Source organism: Schistocerca americana, chromosome 5 (genome assembly GCF_021461395.2).
Source record: "Schistocerca americana isolate TAMUIC-IGC-003095 chromosome 5, iqSchAmer2.1, whole genome shotgun sequence".
NCBI classification, from domain to species: domain Eukaryota; kingdom Metazoa; phylum Arthropoda; class Insecta; order Orthoptera; family Acrididae; genus Schistocerca; species Schistocerca americana.
Genome location: NC_060123.1, coordinates 524,751,053 through 524,766,574, shown reverse-complemented (window position 1 = coordinate 524,766,574; position 15,522 = coordinate 524,751,053). Strand labels below are relative to the sequence as shown.

Below are 15,522 nucleotides of genomic sequence, written 5' to 3'. Positions count from 1 at the left end.
CCAATACGCTCTAAGATGTGCTGTTGAAATGGCGAAAAGACCCCCCCCCCCCCACACACATACACACACACACGAACAAACAACAAATTGTACAAAACGAGCAGTTAACAAGGGAGGACTCGAATCTCCGCCGGGACCAGCAGTTATCAAGCAACTGGTTTTCGACATCGGAAAGAAGGAGAGATCCAGCAGCATAATAATGTCGGTGGTGTAAGCAGAGCTTCCACAGCCAGGGCCAGTTCGCAAGGTGACCACTACAGCAAAATCGATGCGGAAGCGTGTCCACAGAACCGCATCGACAACATGTAGGCGTGTCACTAAGTCCAATTCGGTGTAGACGTTTGTTGGTAGGTAATACGTTATTAATGACTCTGTACCAACAGGAAGCCACTTCCAACGTGTGATTCGGGAGACTGAACTTGGTCGACACAACCTTCCAACTAACACGCGGTCGTAATAGTTCAACGGCATTGGAGCAGACCATCCCGTACCCGAGAGCAAACAGCAACTGTGTCGTGACCACTTGCCGCCTCAAGACGTCGTCCCTTAGACACCTCACCGCAATATAAAATTCTCGAATGTGACGCAATTTGAAATGAATGCGACCAACGTCAACAGGCTCTGAGTACTACGGAACTTAACATCTGAGGTCATCAGTCCCCTAGAACTTACTGTACTTAACCTGACTAACCTAAGGACATCACACACATCCATGACCGAGGCTGGATTCGAACCTGTGACCGTAGCGGTCGCGCGGTTCCAGACTGAAGCGCCTAGAACCGCTCGGCCACCGCAGCCAGCTGACGAAGCAAGACTCACGGGCTAGGCAAGAGTGACATGGAAGAATACAATTCACGGGTAACAATCAGTGTCATGCGTCAGACGTACAATGCAGACGCGTTGCGTGTGATATCTGAGAGAGCCAGCCGAGCTTTTCTAGGCGCTTCAGTCCGGAACCGCGCTGCTGCTACGATCGCAGGTTCGAATCCTGCCTCGGCATGGATGTGTGTGATGTCCTTAGGTTAGGTAGGTTTAAGTGTAGGGGACTGATGACCTAAGATGTTGAGTCCAAGCTGCTTAGAGCCATGTGAACCATATCTGAGAGAAATAAAGCCTCCTTCCCTGCGGAAGGAGGCGTTGTTTGAATATATTGCGTCCTCATATGAATCGGTCTGGGAGTCCCCGCAATTTTTTCCCTACCTTATAAGGAAGGAGAAAGATTTGTGTGATATAAAATAGGTATCCAACATTCGCAGTTTCTTCAAAATTGTAAGCGAGCGTCGTTCATGCTCCAGTGCGGCACCCTGGATTTTATGAGTAGCAGATATACGATTCAAAACCGCCACCTTCAGTGGGCAACGATCAACGAAAGCCCACAAAGACGTATACCTATCCACAAAACTTCCCCAAACATTGACGGCGTCCTCAAAACCGCGTTGATTCAGGTATTTTGCATTTGTCTTTATTTAAGCGTGCATCCGAAGTACGACGAGATCTATCAGTTACAACTTCTAACAAGGGAACTCTCTTAGTTTGACGGAGGAGAACGACCACGTCATCAGCATACGACCTAAGTGTGACGTTCTCTCCTGAAACTTTTAAACATGACAGCCGATTACCAACCTGCCGCAAAAACTATTCAAGAGGCAGGACAAATAAAGATATAGAGACTGGACTGCCCCGAAGCACTTTCCGATAGATAACAACGGGAGGTGTCAGCTGTCCACTGATCGCCACTGACGCCGCACTGTTCCTGTACGAGTAAGAAGAACGACACTTGCAGGAGCGGTAAAGCGAACAGTCTCCAAAAAACGGTCGAAGTAACATGGCTAACGCGATCCAATGCCTTAGGAAAACCCAAAAAGGCAGAAGCGTAATGAATACATGTAACAGCCTCCACCGAAACCAAATCCCTATATACTGCCACCGGAGTCAAACTTGTAAGGCCAGAGAGGCAGTATTGAAGTCTATCAATCACAGGACCAATCAATAAGGACAATCTGCTGTTCGAAGCCCGTGCAGTACTTTTGGATAGAGTGAGGGAGCGAAAATGAGCAGCGGTTAAATGGCCATGATGTTCCGGAATGAAAACAATTTTAAGTAAAATCTGAACCCAAGATATGACAAAAATGTAAATAATATTCTTTCAGATGGCAGTCTGAATCTGGGTTTTCATGAGAGTGGGAATGGGCAATAAAATAAAATTCCTCACTATCCAGAAAAGACGCTAAAATTTCAGCTTCTAGTCAGGTGATAATCCCACCGAAGGTCGCAAAACTGTCACCGGAAATGGGTAACACGGAGTCACCTGTCGATACAACTCTGCATAATATTGGCGCAAACTTGAGTTACCACATCTAGAGTAGTCAACTGACGGTCATGATCACGCGGTGAGGGAGGTAATATAACAGCGACGTCGAGTGTGATGACGAAGCAGGTGGTTTAAGGATGTCAGTTCCTTGTTAACGAGAGACCTCACCTTTAAACCTTCCATATGTTGCTTCTCGAACAGCGACAACATAGCCTTGATCCACAGAACGTCAGCGATCCTCAGGCAGCATAGCCTGCCCATACATATTTCAGTTATAATAAAACTATACGTGTTCTGAATGACTCTCGCCATTGTAGCACGATAACATACCAGCGTTTTACTGAGTCGCAGCTTTGCTTCCACAGACCACTGTCCCACTGAGGGTGGGTAACGCTCTACCGAGTGGAGGCAAAACATCCACTTAGCATCAGCAATATGAGAAAAACTGAGCATCCATTGTGCACAACAATATTTCATGCGTGATTGCTTGAGGTTGATAGTTGCTGCAACAGCGCAGTGATTAGTGAAAGGCGCAGGAATTCCATCAACTGCAAGAATGTGAAGACACGAACATCGGACGAATAAAACCTATCATGTCTGCTACTAGACGTCGCAGTAAGAAACTTCAGTTTCACCATCGTTGGATATTTTTTTTCTCCAACAACGCACAAACGCATCGAACGAACCAATTCATGGAGATCACGATTAATATCAGAATTAAGTCTGGTAAACAGGACGCATCACGCAATTGATGTCACCATCCGGCAAAAGGTTCCAAGGATTTTTACACAAAGATTAACGGCGCTCCTCTCTGTAAACTTTGGACACCGCCATCGTTTGACGCTCGAGGAGGTGCGCGAGAACAACCAGGGTAAGACCAAATAGATTATAACCAATCCCGCGACCAGAATCAAGATCCTCAATGTCAGTGATAGGAATACCTTCACGATAAAATAGAGCAGTACGCGTCTAACCTTTAGGCGATATACTGAAAAAGGTCTGAAACCTGGGGAGGAACAATGTGATAAAAAATACTTCCTACAAGAATATTACAACTGCACTAGAATCATAAATAAACTGACGGAGAACCATGAGGCGTACGTTACATTCAATGCGATGGACATTCAAAGGGAGAAGGGTGTATGCCTGAGTACAAAAGTAAAGTCCGTTTATGCCACATTCCAGCCATTAATCCATTATCTATAGATGAATCCGAGGAAGGAGGGCAAGTCCTGCTATCTGCAGAGCTATTACGCCGAGATTTCTTGCGCTTGACAGGGCGATGTGGTAAGATACGCCGTGTACGCTGACCGTGAGGCAAAATCGCCCCGGTAGTAGGTCGATCGAGAACAAGATCTGAATTTGCTCTGCAGGGGGATCATCCGACATGACAGACAGGGGTAGAACAACAGGCTGAGAAAGCAACAAAATTGAAACAACATGGACCGACGCCTGTACTAAAAGATCCAATATTGGAAGCTCCTTAGGTTACTAACCGAAGCTACGTCGATGGCGACCGACACGGAGACAGGGAGACGTCTATTCGTCGGACTGTGATGCCTGCGGGAGTTGGGCAGGAGGGGTAATACAGGGAATTTCACATGGGAAATATCTGCATCCCACGTACGATGTCGCTTATGTTGTGGCACAGAACCCGCCTCCCGCTTTAACGAAGGAATATTGCTCGTGGAAAAATTCAAATCTGGCCGTGATTTGCCACTACAACTACCACCAGGCCGAACGAAATCTGCTACTGCCAATTTATGTCACTGCTCAAGAGCATTTTTGAAAACAAGAACCCGCTTCGGACAGTTGAGAAGTTTGTGCCCACAATCATTACATAAGAAGCATGTCCCCACCTAATCGCTATAAGTACCGATGACCTCAAACATGAAGACGTGACGTGACGGGATGATGAGTCTAATGTACTTGCCGATGGAATGAAGGCGGTGTGAACTCAACTCTTCGAATACCCTTAACATCACCAAATTTAAGCAAGATATCGTTATAATAATGATCACCTATCCGCACCTTCAACATCAGCATTGGGAACTGACCCATGTTTATGGCGGAAAGAAACCTGACAGCGGTGATCAAGTAACAACCTGTCTACTTGGAGAGGGTTCTTGGATTTTACGAAGAAGTCATAAAACTCATTGTCAAAATATGCTGTGAGAACCTGATGTGGAGAAATACCAAACGTTTCCATTTACCAATCATGAATTTCAAGGGAACTTACCTGGAGTTTGCGGGTGGACCTGTCACACACAAAACTAACTGTACGTTTATGCAGAATCGCCCTGGAAGCTGTGAATTGGACAAAAAAGACGAATCCGCCACCAAACGTAACACCACAAAAGGATAGAGGACAACTGCTGACTCAAGTTCACTCACAGCTGATGACATACTAGGGTCAATTGCTGCACTCGGAGGGCTATGGTGGAACTAAGGAGTAAACACACCCGACTACGGTCACTGCCCGAGTGGAACTTTACTAGTCCATTAAACTAGACGCAAATTTGGTGACGCTTTCTGCTGCTTCATGGGACTGCTGGTCTCTCGAGGTAAGGCGACTGTTTGCTAGGTATCTGTGGAATAGTTTTCATAATTGAAATTTAAATAATCTTGATTCAGAGCATTTGTATGAAATACTTACAAATTATATTAAAATATTCTTCGTGAATCAGTGTACATATAACGAAAACCGGATAAAATCCCCGCAACAGTCCCTGAGATTAGCCTGCACATAAAGACGGATGCGAGGAGAGGACTCGAATTTATTTCGTTTCTCTATGGCTTCGTACAGACCGAGGGAAAAATAATACCCATGATGCTCCCAGGTCTATGACAACAGATAGATTCTTATGCTGTATAGGAATAGGCCTACCATAATTACGGTATTAAGGTCGTTATTCATGATGACTGTGTAAGAATGGACACGGTTCTTCGCGTTAATTTCGCCGTACTCTCCGCGAACAGTGTGCTTCAGGAAAGTTGAATTAGAATATGAGGTAAAAAATTAGGACACTAAACCTGCTAAAAAGCTAATAGGCTATCTACCCGTTACTGTATGTTAGGTATTAAGTGTTTCTCTTTCTATCAGGAAAATATAAAAAAAATTACAAATAGCGTGAAACTATATATTTAACATCTATATAGTGGCAAGTCACAACTACCTCTATTGCAGGACCTAGTGATGCAATCACAAGCATAACAATCGTTTACATTTAAAGGGCTCCAGTTAAATACAAACTACCCCACCGTCCATGATTCCATTAAATATTAGTAATACTTAAGAGTACCAAGTTGTCACAATAAGCCACATGGCCACATGCTATGATACGGCAAGCTACATGAATACATTTTGCTTGTCCTTAAGTCTAACAGTAATAAAGTACCATGTGGACAGGATTGTAATTCACATCTACATTTCTATCAAATCAAGAGAATTCACTCAAAACAATCGCCTTCAGTAGCGGTCCCACAATACACTTGTTTTTAATCCGAACAACTCACTATGTTTCCTTTGCAAGACGCCATCTTCTAGCCGTCTACCATACTAGAGCACAAAAATGACGTGCTGTTTAATGGTGCAATACGTAGCAACTGAATGTGTGCTGCCATGTATTGGTTTCTACTCCACCAGTGGCTTGACATCCTCTAGGAGATACGAGATGTGTACGGATTGCAATATAGTTCAGTGTGCGACTTTCCGTTATCTGGCTTCGAGCGCCTCAAATTACTTAAATAGGTTGTAGTCTTCTCGCTCTACCCTTATGAATCGTTTTGTTTTATTTATGTATTTACACTTCAAGTTCCGTAGGTGAAACTGAAGAGTGAATCTCCAAGGTCATAGAACGTATCAGTACATGAAACTACAACATAAAAGTAAACCGAGCGAGGTGGCGCAGTGGTAGCACACTGGACTCGCATTCGGGAGGACGACGGTTCAATCTCGCGTCCGGCCATCCTGATTTAGGTTTTCCGTGATTTCCCTAAATCGCTCCAGGCAAATGCCGGGATGGTTCCTTTCAAAGGGCACGGCCGACTTCCTTCCCCATCCTTCCCTAATCCGATGAGACCGATGACCTCGCTGTTTGGTCTCTTCCCCCAAAACAACCCAACCCCAACCCCCCATAAAAGTAATAAAAGATAAAAATAAAATATTTATGAACCAAAAAAAAGCAAGCCATAAATTTCAGTAAACGCAGTCAACAATATAACATAAGAATCTACTTAATTTTTCAAGGATCTCCTCAACAAAGAAGGAGTGACCCACGAGGAAACTCTTCGGTTTCGATTTGACACCGCGTGGATTACTGATAAGGTTTTTGAATTATTGTCGTAGTTAAATGAAAATGGATGCAGCTGTACACAGCACACTTTCTGCACAAGAATTAAGGATGTCCGATCCAAATGCAGGTTGGATTTTTACCCAGTATTAACTGAGTGAAAGCTGCTTATTCTTGGGAATAAGCCGATATTGTTAACAAGAAACGACAGTAAGGAATATTTATATATATATATATATATATATATATATATATATATATATATTTATTTATTTATTTATTTATTTATTTATTGAAAGGTCAGTGTGAAAATACCAAGACTAGTAAACAGGGGTCGACAAGAGGTTCGCAAACTTACACCACTTATTGCCGAAACCGCCCGTTTCTGAGCCAAAAATATCTTTTTAGAATGGGATGAGTTACCCCAAAATATAATACCATAAGACATAAAAGAATGAAAGTAAGCAATTTAGACTGTATTTCGTATCGAACCATCACTTACTTCACATACCGTTCGAATAGTAGAAATGGCAGCATTAAGTCATTGAAGAAGATCCTGAACGTGGGCTTTTCACGACAGTTTACTATCTATCTTAATACCTAGAAATTTGATCTGTTCTGTTTCACGAATCATATGCCCATTCTGTGAAATTATAACGTAAGGTTTTGTAGGATTATGCGTTATAAACCGTAAAAACTGAGTCTTACTGTGATTTAGTATTAGTTTATTTTCTACAAGCCATGAACTTAAGTCATGAAGTGCACTGTCTGAAACCGAGCCAATGTTGCAGACAACATCCTTTCGTACCAAACTAGTGCCATCACCAAACAGAAATAATTTAACCCGTAATAGTAGAGGGCATATCGTTTATATAAATAAGGAAAATGAGTGGCCCCAACACTGATCCCTGGGGCAACCCCCATTTGACTGTACCACACTCACACTCCACATCACAACCATTCTCAACACTGTGAATAATGACCTTTTGCTTTTTGTTGTTAAAGTGAGAGGTGAAACAATTGTGGACTATTCCCCGTATTCCTTAATGGTCTAACTTCTGGAGCAATATTTGGTGACCAACACAATCAAACGCCTTAGTTAAGTCAAAAAATATGCCTAGCGTTCGAAACGATTTGTTTAACCCCACCAGTACCTCACAGAGAGAAGAGAATATAGCATTTAGAGTTGTTAAACGACTTCTAAAGTCGAACTGTAAATCTGATAGCAAATTATGTGCTGTGCAGTGCAACGTTAGGCTTCTTTCCTGCTTGTCTGGCAGTGTGGACTCGAAAGCAGTTTTGCCAGTCATTGTAACTTTGTTTTGTAAATGTATTTTAATATAAGAAGTATTAAGAGTTTAAAATACTTTATACTGTAATTTGTGTTAAGTCCTAAGACTCCTCGCTGACGTAGAATGTAACAACGTGTTCGTGTCCTGTGTTGCAGCGGCGCCGCAGGTACCCCGCATCGAGTACAACTCCAGCCAAGTGCTGCCCGGCCACAACCTGTCGGCCAACGACGGCGACCGCGTCAGCGTCAAGTGCATCAGCCGCTACGGCAACCCCGCCGCCAACATCAAGTGGTTCCTCGGTGAGTCCACCACCTTGTTTTACACAGGTGTCCAAAACTCAAGGTCTAAAGTAACTCTCGCACGATGTGTCACTGCAACGTGATTCCAAGTTGGCAATAGTGCTGGTAAGGAGTTTTCGTGGGGGCGTCTCATTTTTCTATCAGTTACACTGGCAACCGCTGAACTGTCGTAGGTGGATGTAGACGTGCCGCAATATGTCTCCACACTGCACCCCACAGCTGCTCTGAGGGATTTATGTCGGAGAAACGGGCAGGGCGATCCATTGGACGATTATCCTCTCGTTCCAAGAGCTCCTTCACCTGCACTTTCCGATGCGGCCGCCGATTGTGATGCATAAAAATGAACTCAGGCCAGCATGCATTCCTGAAAACGTCCACATGAGGAAGGAGTATAGTAGCACAACAATGCCGACCAGTGAGCGTTCCGTATTCATAGATACGGCGGTGAGTACGCCCACGCTACATTATGTCTCTCCATACCACTAAACCGGGAACAGCAACACGATCATGTTCAACAATGATGCTGGATCTATTACATGTTCCCACCCCTGGCACGGAGCGAGGTGGTTCAGTGGTTAGCACGCTGGTCTCGCATTCGGGAGGACGACGGTTCAAACCCGCGTCCGACCATCCTGATTTAGCTTTTCCCTGATTTCCCTAAATCACTTCACAAAAATTCCTCGATGGTTCCTCTGAAAGGGAAAGGATGACTTCCTTCTCCATCCTTCCCCAATCCGATGGGACCAATGACTTCTTTGTTTGGTACCCTTCCCCGAATCAAGTAACCAACCAACCACTTCTGGCCTTATGAGGGACATCAAGTATTCAAGAACATGAAAATTTCCCATCGGTGGGGCTCGCACACCCTACGACGAATCATGTCCTGCGTTTCGTAATATCCGGGGGGAGGGGACGAGGGGGCACCATGAATCGTGGTGACTTCAGAACAATTACTGCTTTCAAAAAAGTATCGTTATTGCTCTTCCGCAAAAGAATTTATCTTTTAGTTCCATATTGATTTATACTTTATCGTTTCTCATCATTCATGGTGCACTTTTTGACTCACCATCACAGATGCAAGTATTTAGTAGTTTGATCTAATCATACGTGATATAAAAATCATTAGAAACGTGATCCCTTAACAGTATAGACCATGTTATCAACTCCTGTCATTAAATGAGTGGACAATATGTAGGGATATCATGAAAGACAGCACTGGACGACATGATTTCTACGGAAGAAGGGTGCAAACACTGTGGACATTCACAGGTGACTGGTGGCAGAGAGGAGAGAGGGTACACCGACACGAAAAGTTCTCTTGAAACGCGACAACATTCGACCCCATTCTTTCTTTTATTTATTTGTTTAGCCGGCCGAAGTGGCCCTGCGGTTAAAGGCGCTGCAGTCTGGAACCGCAAGACCGCTACGGTCGCAGGTTCGAATCCTGCCTCGGGCATGGATGTTTGTGATGTCCTTAGGTTAGTTAGGTTTAACTAGTTCTAAGTTCTAGGTGACTAATGACCTCAGCAGTTGAGTCCCATAGTGCTCAGAGTCATTTGAACCAATCAAGTCATTTATTTGTTTATTTATTTGAGTCATCAGTCTTCTGACTGTTACGATGACGCACGCTACGAATTGCTCTCCTGTGCCAGCCACTTAATCGCAGAGTAACCCTGGCAACCTACGTCCTCAATTACTCGCTGAATGCATTCCAATCTCTGTTTCCCTCGACAGATTTTACCCTCCACGGCTCCCTCTAGAATCATGGAAGTTAAAAAATTGTTCAAATGACACTGAGCACCATGGGACTTAACATCTGAGGTCATAATTAACCTAAGGATATCACACACGTCCATGCCCGAGGCAGGATTCGAACCTGCGACCGCAGCAGTCGCGCGGTTCCTGACTCAAGCGCCTAGAACTGCTCGGCCACCGCGGCCGGCTCATGGAAGTTATTTCCTGATGTCTGAAAAGATGTCCTGTCATCCTGTCCCTTTTTATTGTCAGCGTTTCCCATTTATTCCCTTCGTTTCCGACTTTGTGCATAACGTTCTGGTCCCTTACCTTATCAGTTCACTTAATTTTCAACATTCGTCCCTAGCCCCATATCTCTTCTGTTCTAATTTCTCCACAGCCCATGTGGTATTATCATAGAATTCTGTGTTCCGGACGTACATTCTCAGAAATTTCTTCCTGAAATTAAGGCCTATCTTTGATACTAGTAGACGTCTCTTTGCCAGGAACGCCCTTTTCGGCAATGCTAGTCTGCTTTTGATGTCCTCCTTGCTCCGTCCGTCATGGGTTGTTGCCTAGGTAGTAGAATTCCTGAACTTCATATACTTCTTGCCATCAGTCCTGATGTTAAGTTTCCCGCCGTTCTTGTTTCTTCTGCTTCTCATTACTTTCGTCTCTCTTCGATTTCTTCTCAATCCATATTCTATGCTCATTAGACTGTTCATTCCATTCAGCATATCATGTAATTCTTCTACACTTCCACTCAGGATAGTAATGTCATCAGCGAAACGTAGCATTGATATCCTTTCACCCTGAACTTTGATTCCACATTTTGTGGCGGTGTTCGTAGCGACAAGCAATTCGCTGTAGAAACGGCTTACGAAGTCACCGCCACACTTTTAATAGCGGGCCGACCGGTCCGCTGGAACAGTGAACAGAAAGATGAAAACCCAAACACTCTGATTAAATAAAAGTCGGTACTTATCTTTATTAACGAAGATACAGCAACACAGTAGTGAACTCCGTGTCTACAGAAATCTGTCTAGCTCGAGTCGGAGCGGCTAGGTCAGCGTCGGGTGACGACAAACAACAACTCTGCTGCGATGAACACACAACTGACTAGCAAGTACACAATTCGGTGGCGAGTATACAACTGAGCGGCGAATACAGAACTGTCCTAGCGCTCGCGACTCCAGCGCTTCAGAACCCAGCCAGCGGTGGCGCGCGCAGACTTGCGGCGATTTTCTGTATCGCTGGCGCTGCTTATGCGGACGGCGTCCGGACTTTGATGCTGCCAACCTTTTGGCAGCGGGCTCGGGTGGCATTACTGGCTAGGATATAACACCACTCGTGAACTTTCCTTTTATTTCCGTCATTGTATCTTCGAGGTAGGAGCGAAAGACTGCATCCCTCAGGTGCAGGCATTGATATCCTTTCACCCTGAACTTTGATTCCACTCGTGAACCTTCCTTTTATTTCCGTCATTGTTTCTTCGAGGTAGGAGCGAAAGACTGCATCCCTCAGGTGCAGGCTTTTTAATCCGAGCAATTCATTCTTGCTCTTCCACTCTTATTATTCCCTCTTGGTTCTTGCAAATGTTGCATTTTACCCATCTCTACCTATAGTTTATCACTATTTTCCTAAGAAGTTTATACATCTTGCACCATCTGACATTGTCAAACGCTTTCTCCAGGTTGACAAATCCTATGAACTTGTCTTGATTTTTATTTAGCCTAGCTTCCGTTATCAAGGGCAACGTCGGAACTGCCTTTCTTGTCCCTTAACCTCTCCTAAGACTCCTCGCTTCAAACACTCCACACCCAGTTACAATGTATCACCATCCTTCCAGAGAACCCGTTTCGTTCCAGTGCTGGCCATGATGATAAGACTCCATCTCGTGCATGTAATGACAGTAGTTGGAGAAGTGGGCTGTACTGTGCTGGGATCACACTTTTAGTGTATATTCTATAAACTATGGTGAGACTACTTGCAACAATAATGATGAGTCAAAGAGGGAAACATGAATTATGGGAAGCAGTAATCAGGTTAAGGGTCGGTCTTAGAAGAAACTACTCCAGTATAGTACAGAAGATAAGTGGTAGAAATATGCAATAGGATAAACAATAATGACGGACGGAAAAATTTTCAGCAGTTTGGTTTCCAAACTTATTTCATTTGGATACCAGTTTCGGCTATTTACTGAGCCATCTTCAGGCCCCTGACCGTCGTGTGGGAAGTTTCCACCTCGGTTGTGGTCAAAACAGCAATACTGGTGTTAATACATTTCTGCTTGCTATAGCAATCACTTCAACCATCATCTGCCGACGATGGCGTAGTAAATCGCCGACACTGGTAGCCAAATAAAATACGTTTGGAAACTGGATGGCTGGAAGGTGTTTCATGTGACACCCTGTATCGAACAGGCGAGTCCTGCAACCATCTCTGAAAAGATGGACATGGAAAATTTTCGTGTTCGTGAATGCTAGATGTTTCCTAATATGGCGAGAGGTGGAAACATGTAATGAACCTAGCAACATTATTAAACGTGATTGTTTTGCTGTTCCATTGGTTACGGTGTGGACAGACGTAATATTGCACAGGCGCACTGACCGCGTAATCTGCGAACACGGTGCACTCGCTGGCCAACCTTTCTGTGACGCTGTGGGTTACTTCACCTCCATGTGCGTCTTCTTCACGGATTCATTCAGCTCTAACTTCATTTTTACACATAGAAGTCTGCGACCACACTGAAAAGCGGAGATAGACGAGCTCTTGAAACCAGAGGATATTCAGCGAATAAAATCCCATCGAACACTCGTGGAACATCTTGTGACGACGTATTGCAGTACGACTACATGCACCAACGACCGTCCAGAGTTTTTCAACCGCGCTGGTAGAGCAATGCAGCACTCTACCACAAGAACTCCGTAACAACCTAGACGTCACACACACTGTTAAGCACCATGTCTCGACTTTTGCAACCAGCAGGGTACCATCACGAATTGCGGTGACTTCAATGTAATTATAGAAGTTCTTATTTCTTTTAGCGACCTTCCGAAGTATACTGTTGCAGTTACTTCTGTGTGTGGTGAAAGCCGTGGTTTCCCGACGCATAAGGGTAAAAGTATTGTGTTGCAAGAGTACTTTTCGCGGTGGCACTCCCTCTCCTCACACTGCCACCAATCGCTTCTAAATATCCGCAATGTTTACATACTCCTTCCACAGACACTACGTCGTCCATCACTGACCCATATTGTCCACTCAAATCATGACAGCAGTTGCGAAAACACTTCTAACGATTATCCTTTGATCTGCGGTTAGAGCAAAGTACACTACTGCCCAATAAAATTGCTACACCACGAAGATGAAGTGCTACAGATGCTAAATTTAACCGACATGAAGACGATGCTGTGATATCCAAACGATTAGCTTTTCAAAGCGTTCATACAAGGTTGGCGCCGGTGGCGACACATACAACGTGCTGACATGAGGAAAGTTTCCAACCGATTTCTCATACACAAACAGCAGTTGACCGGCGTTGCCTGGTGAAACGTTGTTGTAATGCCTCGTGTAAGGAGGAGAAATGCGTACCATCACGTTTCCGACTTTGATAAAGTTCGGATTGTAGCCTATCGCGATTGCAGTTTATCGTATCGCGACATTGCTGCTAGCGTTGGTCGAGATCCAATGACTCTTAGCAGAATAAGGAATCGGTGGGTTCAGGAGGGTAATACGGAACGCCGTGATGGATCCCAACGGCCTCGTATCACTAGCAGTCGAGATGACAGGCATCTTATCCGCATGGCTGTAACGAATCGTGTAGCCACGTCGCGATCCCCGAGTGAGCAGGGGGGGACGTTTGCAAGACAACAACCATCTGCACGAACAGTTCGACGACGTTTGCAGCAGCATGGACTATCAGGTCGGAGACCATGGCTGCGGTTACCCTTGACGGTGCATCACAGACAGGAGCACCTGCTATGGTGTACTCAACGACGAACCTGGGTGCACGGATGGCAAACCGTCATTTTTTCGGATGAATCTAGGATCTGTTTAGAGCATCCTGATGGTCGCATCCGTGTTCGGCGACATCGCGGTGAACGCACATTGGAAGCGTGTATTCGTCATGGCTATACTGACGTATCACCCGGCATGATGGCATGGCTGCCATTGGTTACACGCCTCGGCCACTTCTTGTTCGCACTGACGGCACTTTGAACAGTGGACGTTACATGTCAGATGTGTTACGACCCGTGGATCTACCCTTCATTCGATCCCTGCGAAACCCTATATTTCGGCAGGATAATGCACGACCGCATGTTGTAGATCCTGTACGGCCTTTTGTGGATGCAGGAAATGTTCGACTGCTGCCCTGGCCAGTACATTATCCAGATCTGTCACCAATTGAAAACGTCTGGTAAATGATGGACGAGCAACTGGCTCGTCACAATACTCCAGTCAGAACCCTTGATGAACTGTGTTATCGTGTTGAAGGTGGATGGGCAGCTGTACATGTATACACCATCCAAGCTCTGTTTTACTCAATGCCCAGGCGTTGTTGTTGTTGTTGTTGTTGATGTGGTTCTCAGTCCTGAGACTGGTTTGATGCAGCTCTCCATGCTACTCTATCCTTTGCTAACTTCTTCATCTCCCAGTACCTACTGCAACCTACATCCTTCTGAATCTGTTTAGTGTATTCATCTCTTGGTCTCCCTCTACGATTTTTACCCTCCACGCTGCCCTCCAATACTAAATTGGTGATCCCTTGATGCCTCAGAACATGTCCTACCAACTGATCCCTTCTTCTAGTCAAGTTGTGCCACAAACTTCTCTTCTCCCCAATCCTATTCAATACCTGCTCATTACTTACATGATCTACCCATCTAATCTTCAGCATTCTTATGTAGCACCACATTTCGAAAGCTTCTATTCTCTTCTTGTCCAAACTAGTTATCGTCCATGTTTCACTTCCATACATGGCCACTCTCCTTACAAATACTTTCAGAAACGACTTCCTGACACTGAAATCTATACTCGATGTTAACAAATTTCTCTTCTTCAGAAATGCTTTCCTTGCCATTGCCAGTCTACATTTTATATCCTCTCTACTTCAACCATCATCAGTTATTTTGCTCCCCAAATAGCAAAACTCATTTACTACTATAAGTGTGTCATTTCCTAATCTAATTCCCTCAGCATCGCCCGACTTAATTCGACTACATTCCATTATCCTCGCATGGCTTTTGTTGATGTTCATCTTATACCCTCCTTTCATGACACTGTCCATTCCAGTCAACTGCTCTTCCAAGTCTTTTGCTGTCTCTGACAGAATTACAATATCATCGGCGAATCTCAAAGTTTTTATTTCCTCGCTATGGATTGTAATACCTAACCCGAATTTTTCTTTTGTTTCCTTCACTGCTTGCTGAATATACAAATTGAATAACATCGGGGATAGGCTGCAACCCTGTCTCACTCCCTTCCCTACCACTGCTTCCCTTTCATGCCCCTCGACGCTTATAACTGCCATCTGGTGTCTGTACAAATTGTAAGTAGCCTTTCGCTCCCTGTATTTTACCCCTGCCACCTTCAGA

General features: G+C 44.6%; 1 protein-coding gene across 1 annotated transcript in view; it reads left to right on the top strand.

Moving 5' to 3' along the window:
- LOC124616483 (irregular chiasm C-roughest protein) overlaps positions 1-15,522 on the top strand; it is a 337,995-nt gene that overhangs the window by 204,490 nt on the left and 117,983 nt on the right. Inside the window, exon 5 of the mRNA XM_047144794.1 lies at positions 8,051-8,194. Coding sequence (XP_047000750.1) covers positions 8,051-8,194 — 144 coding nt within the window. The remainder of the gene's footprint in view (positions 1-8,050; positions 8,195-15,522) is intronic.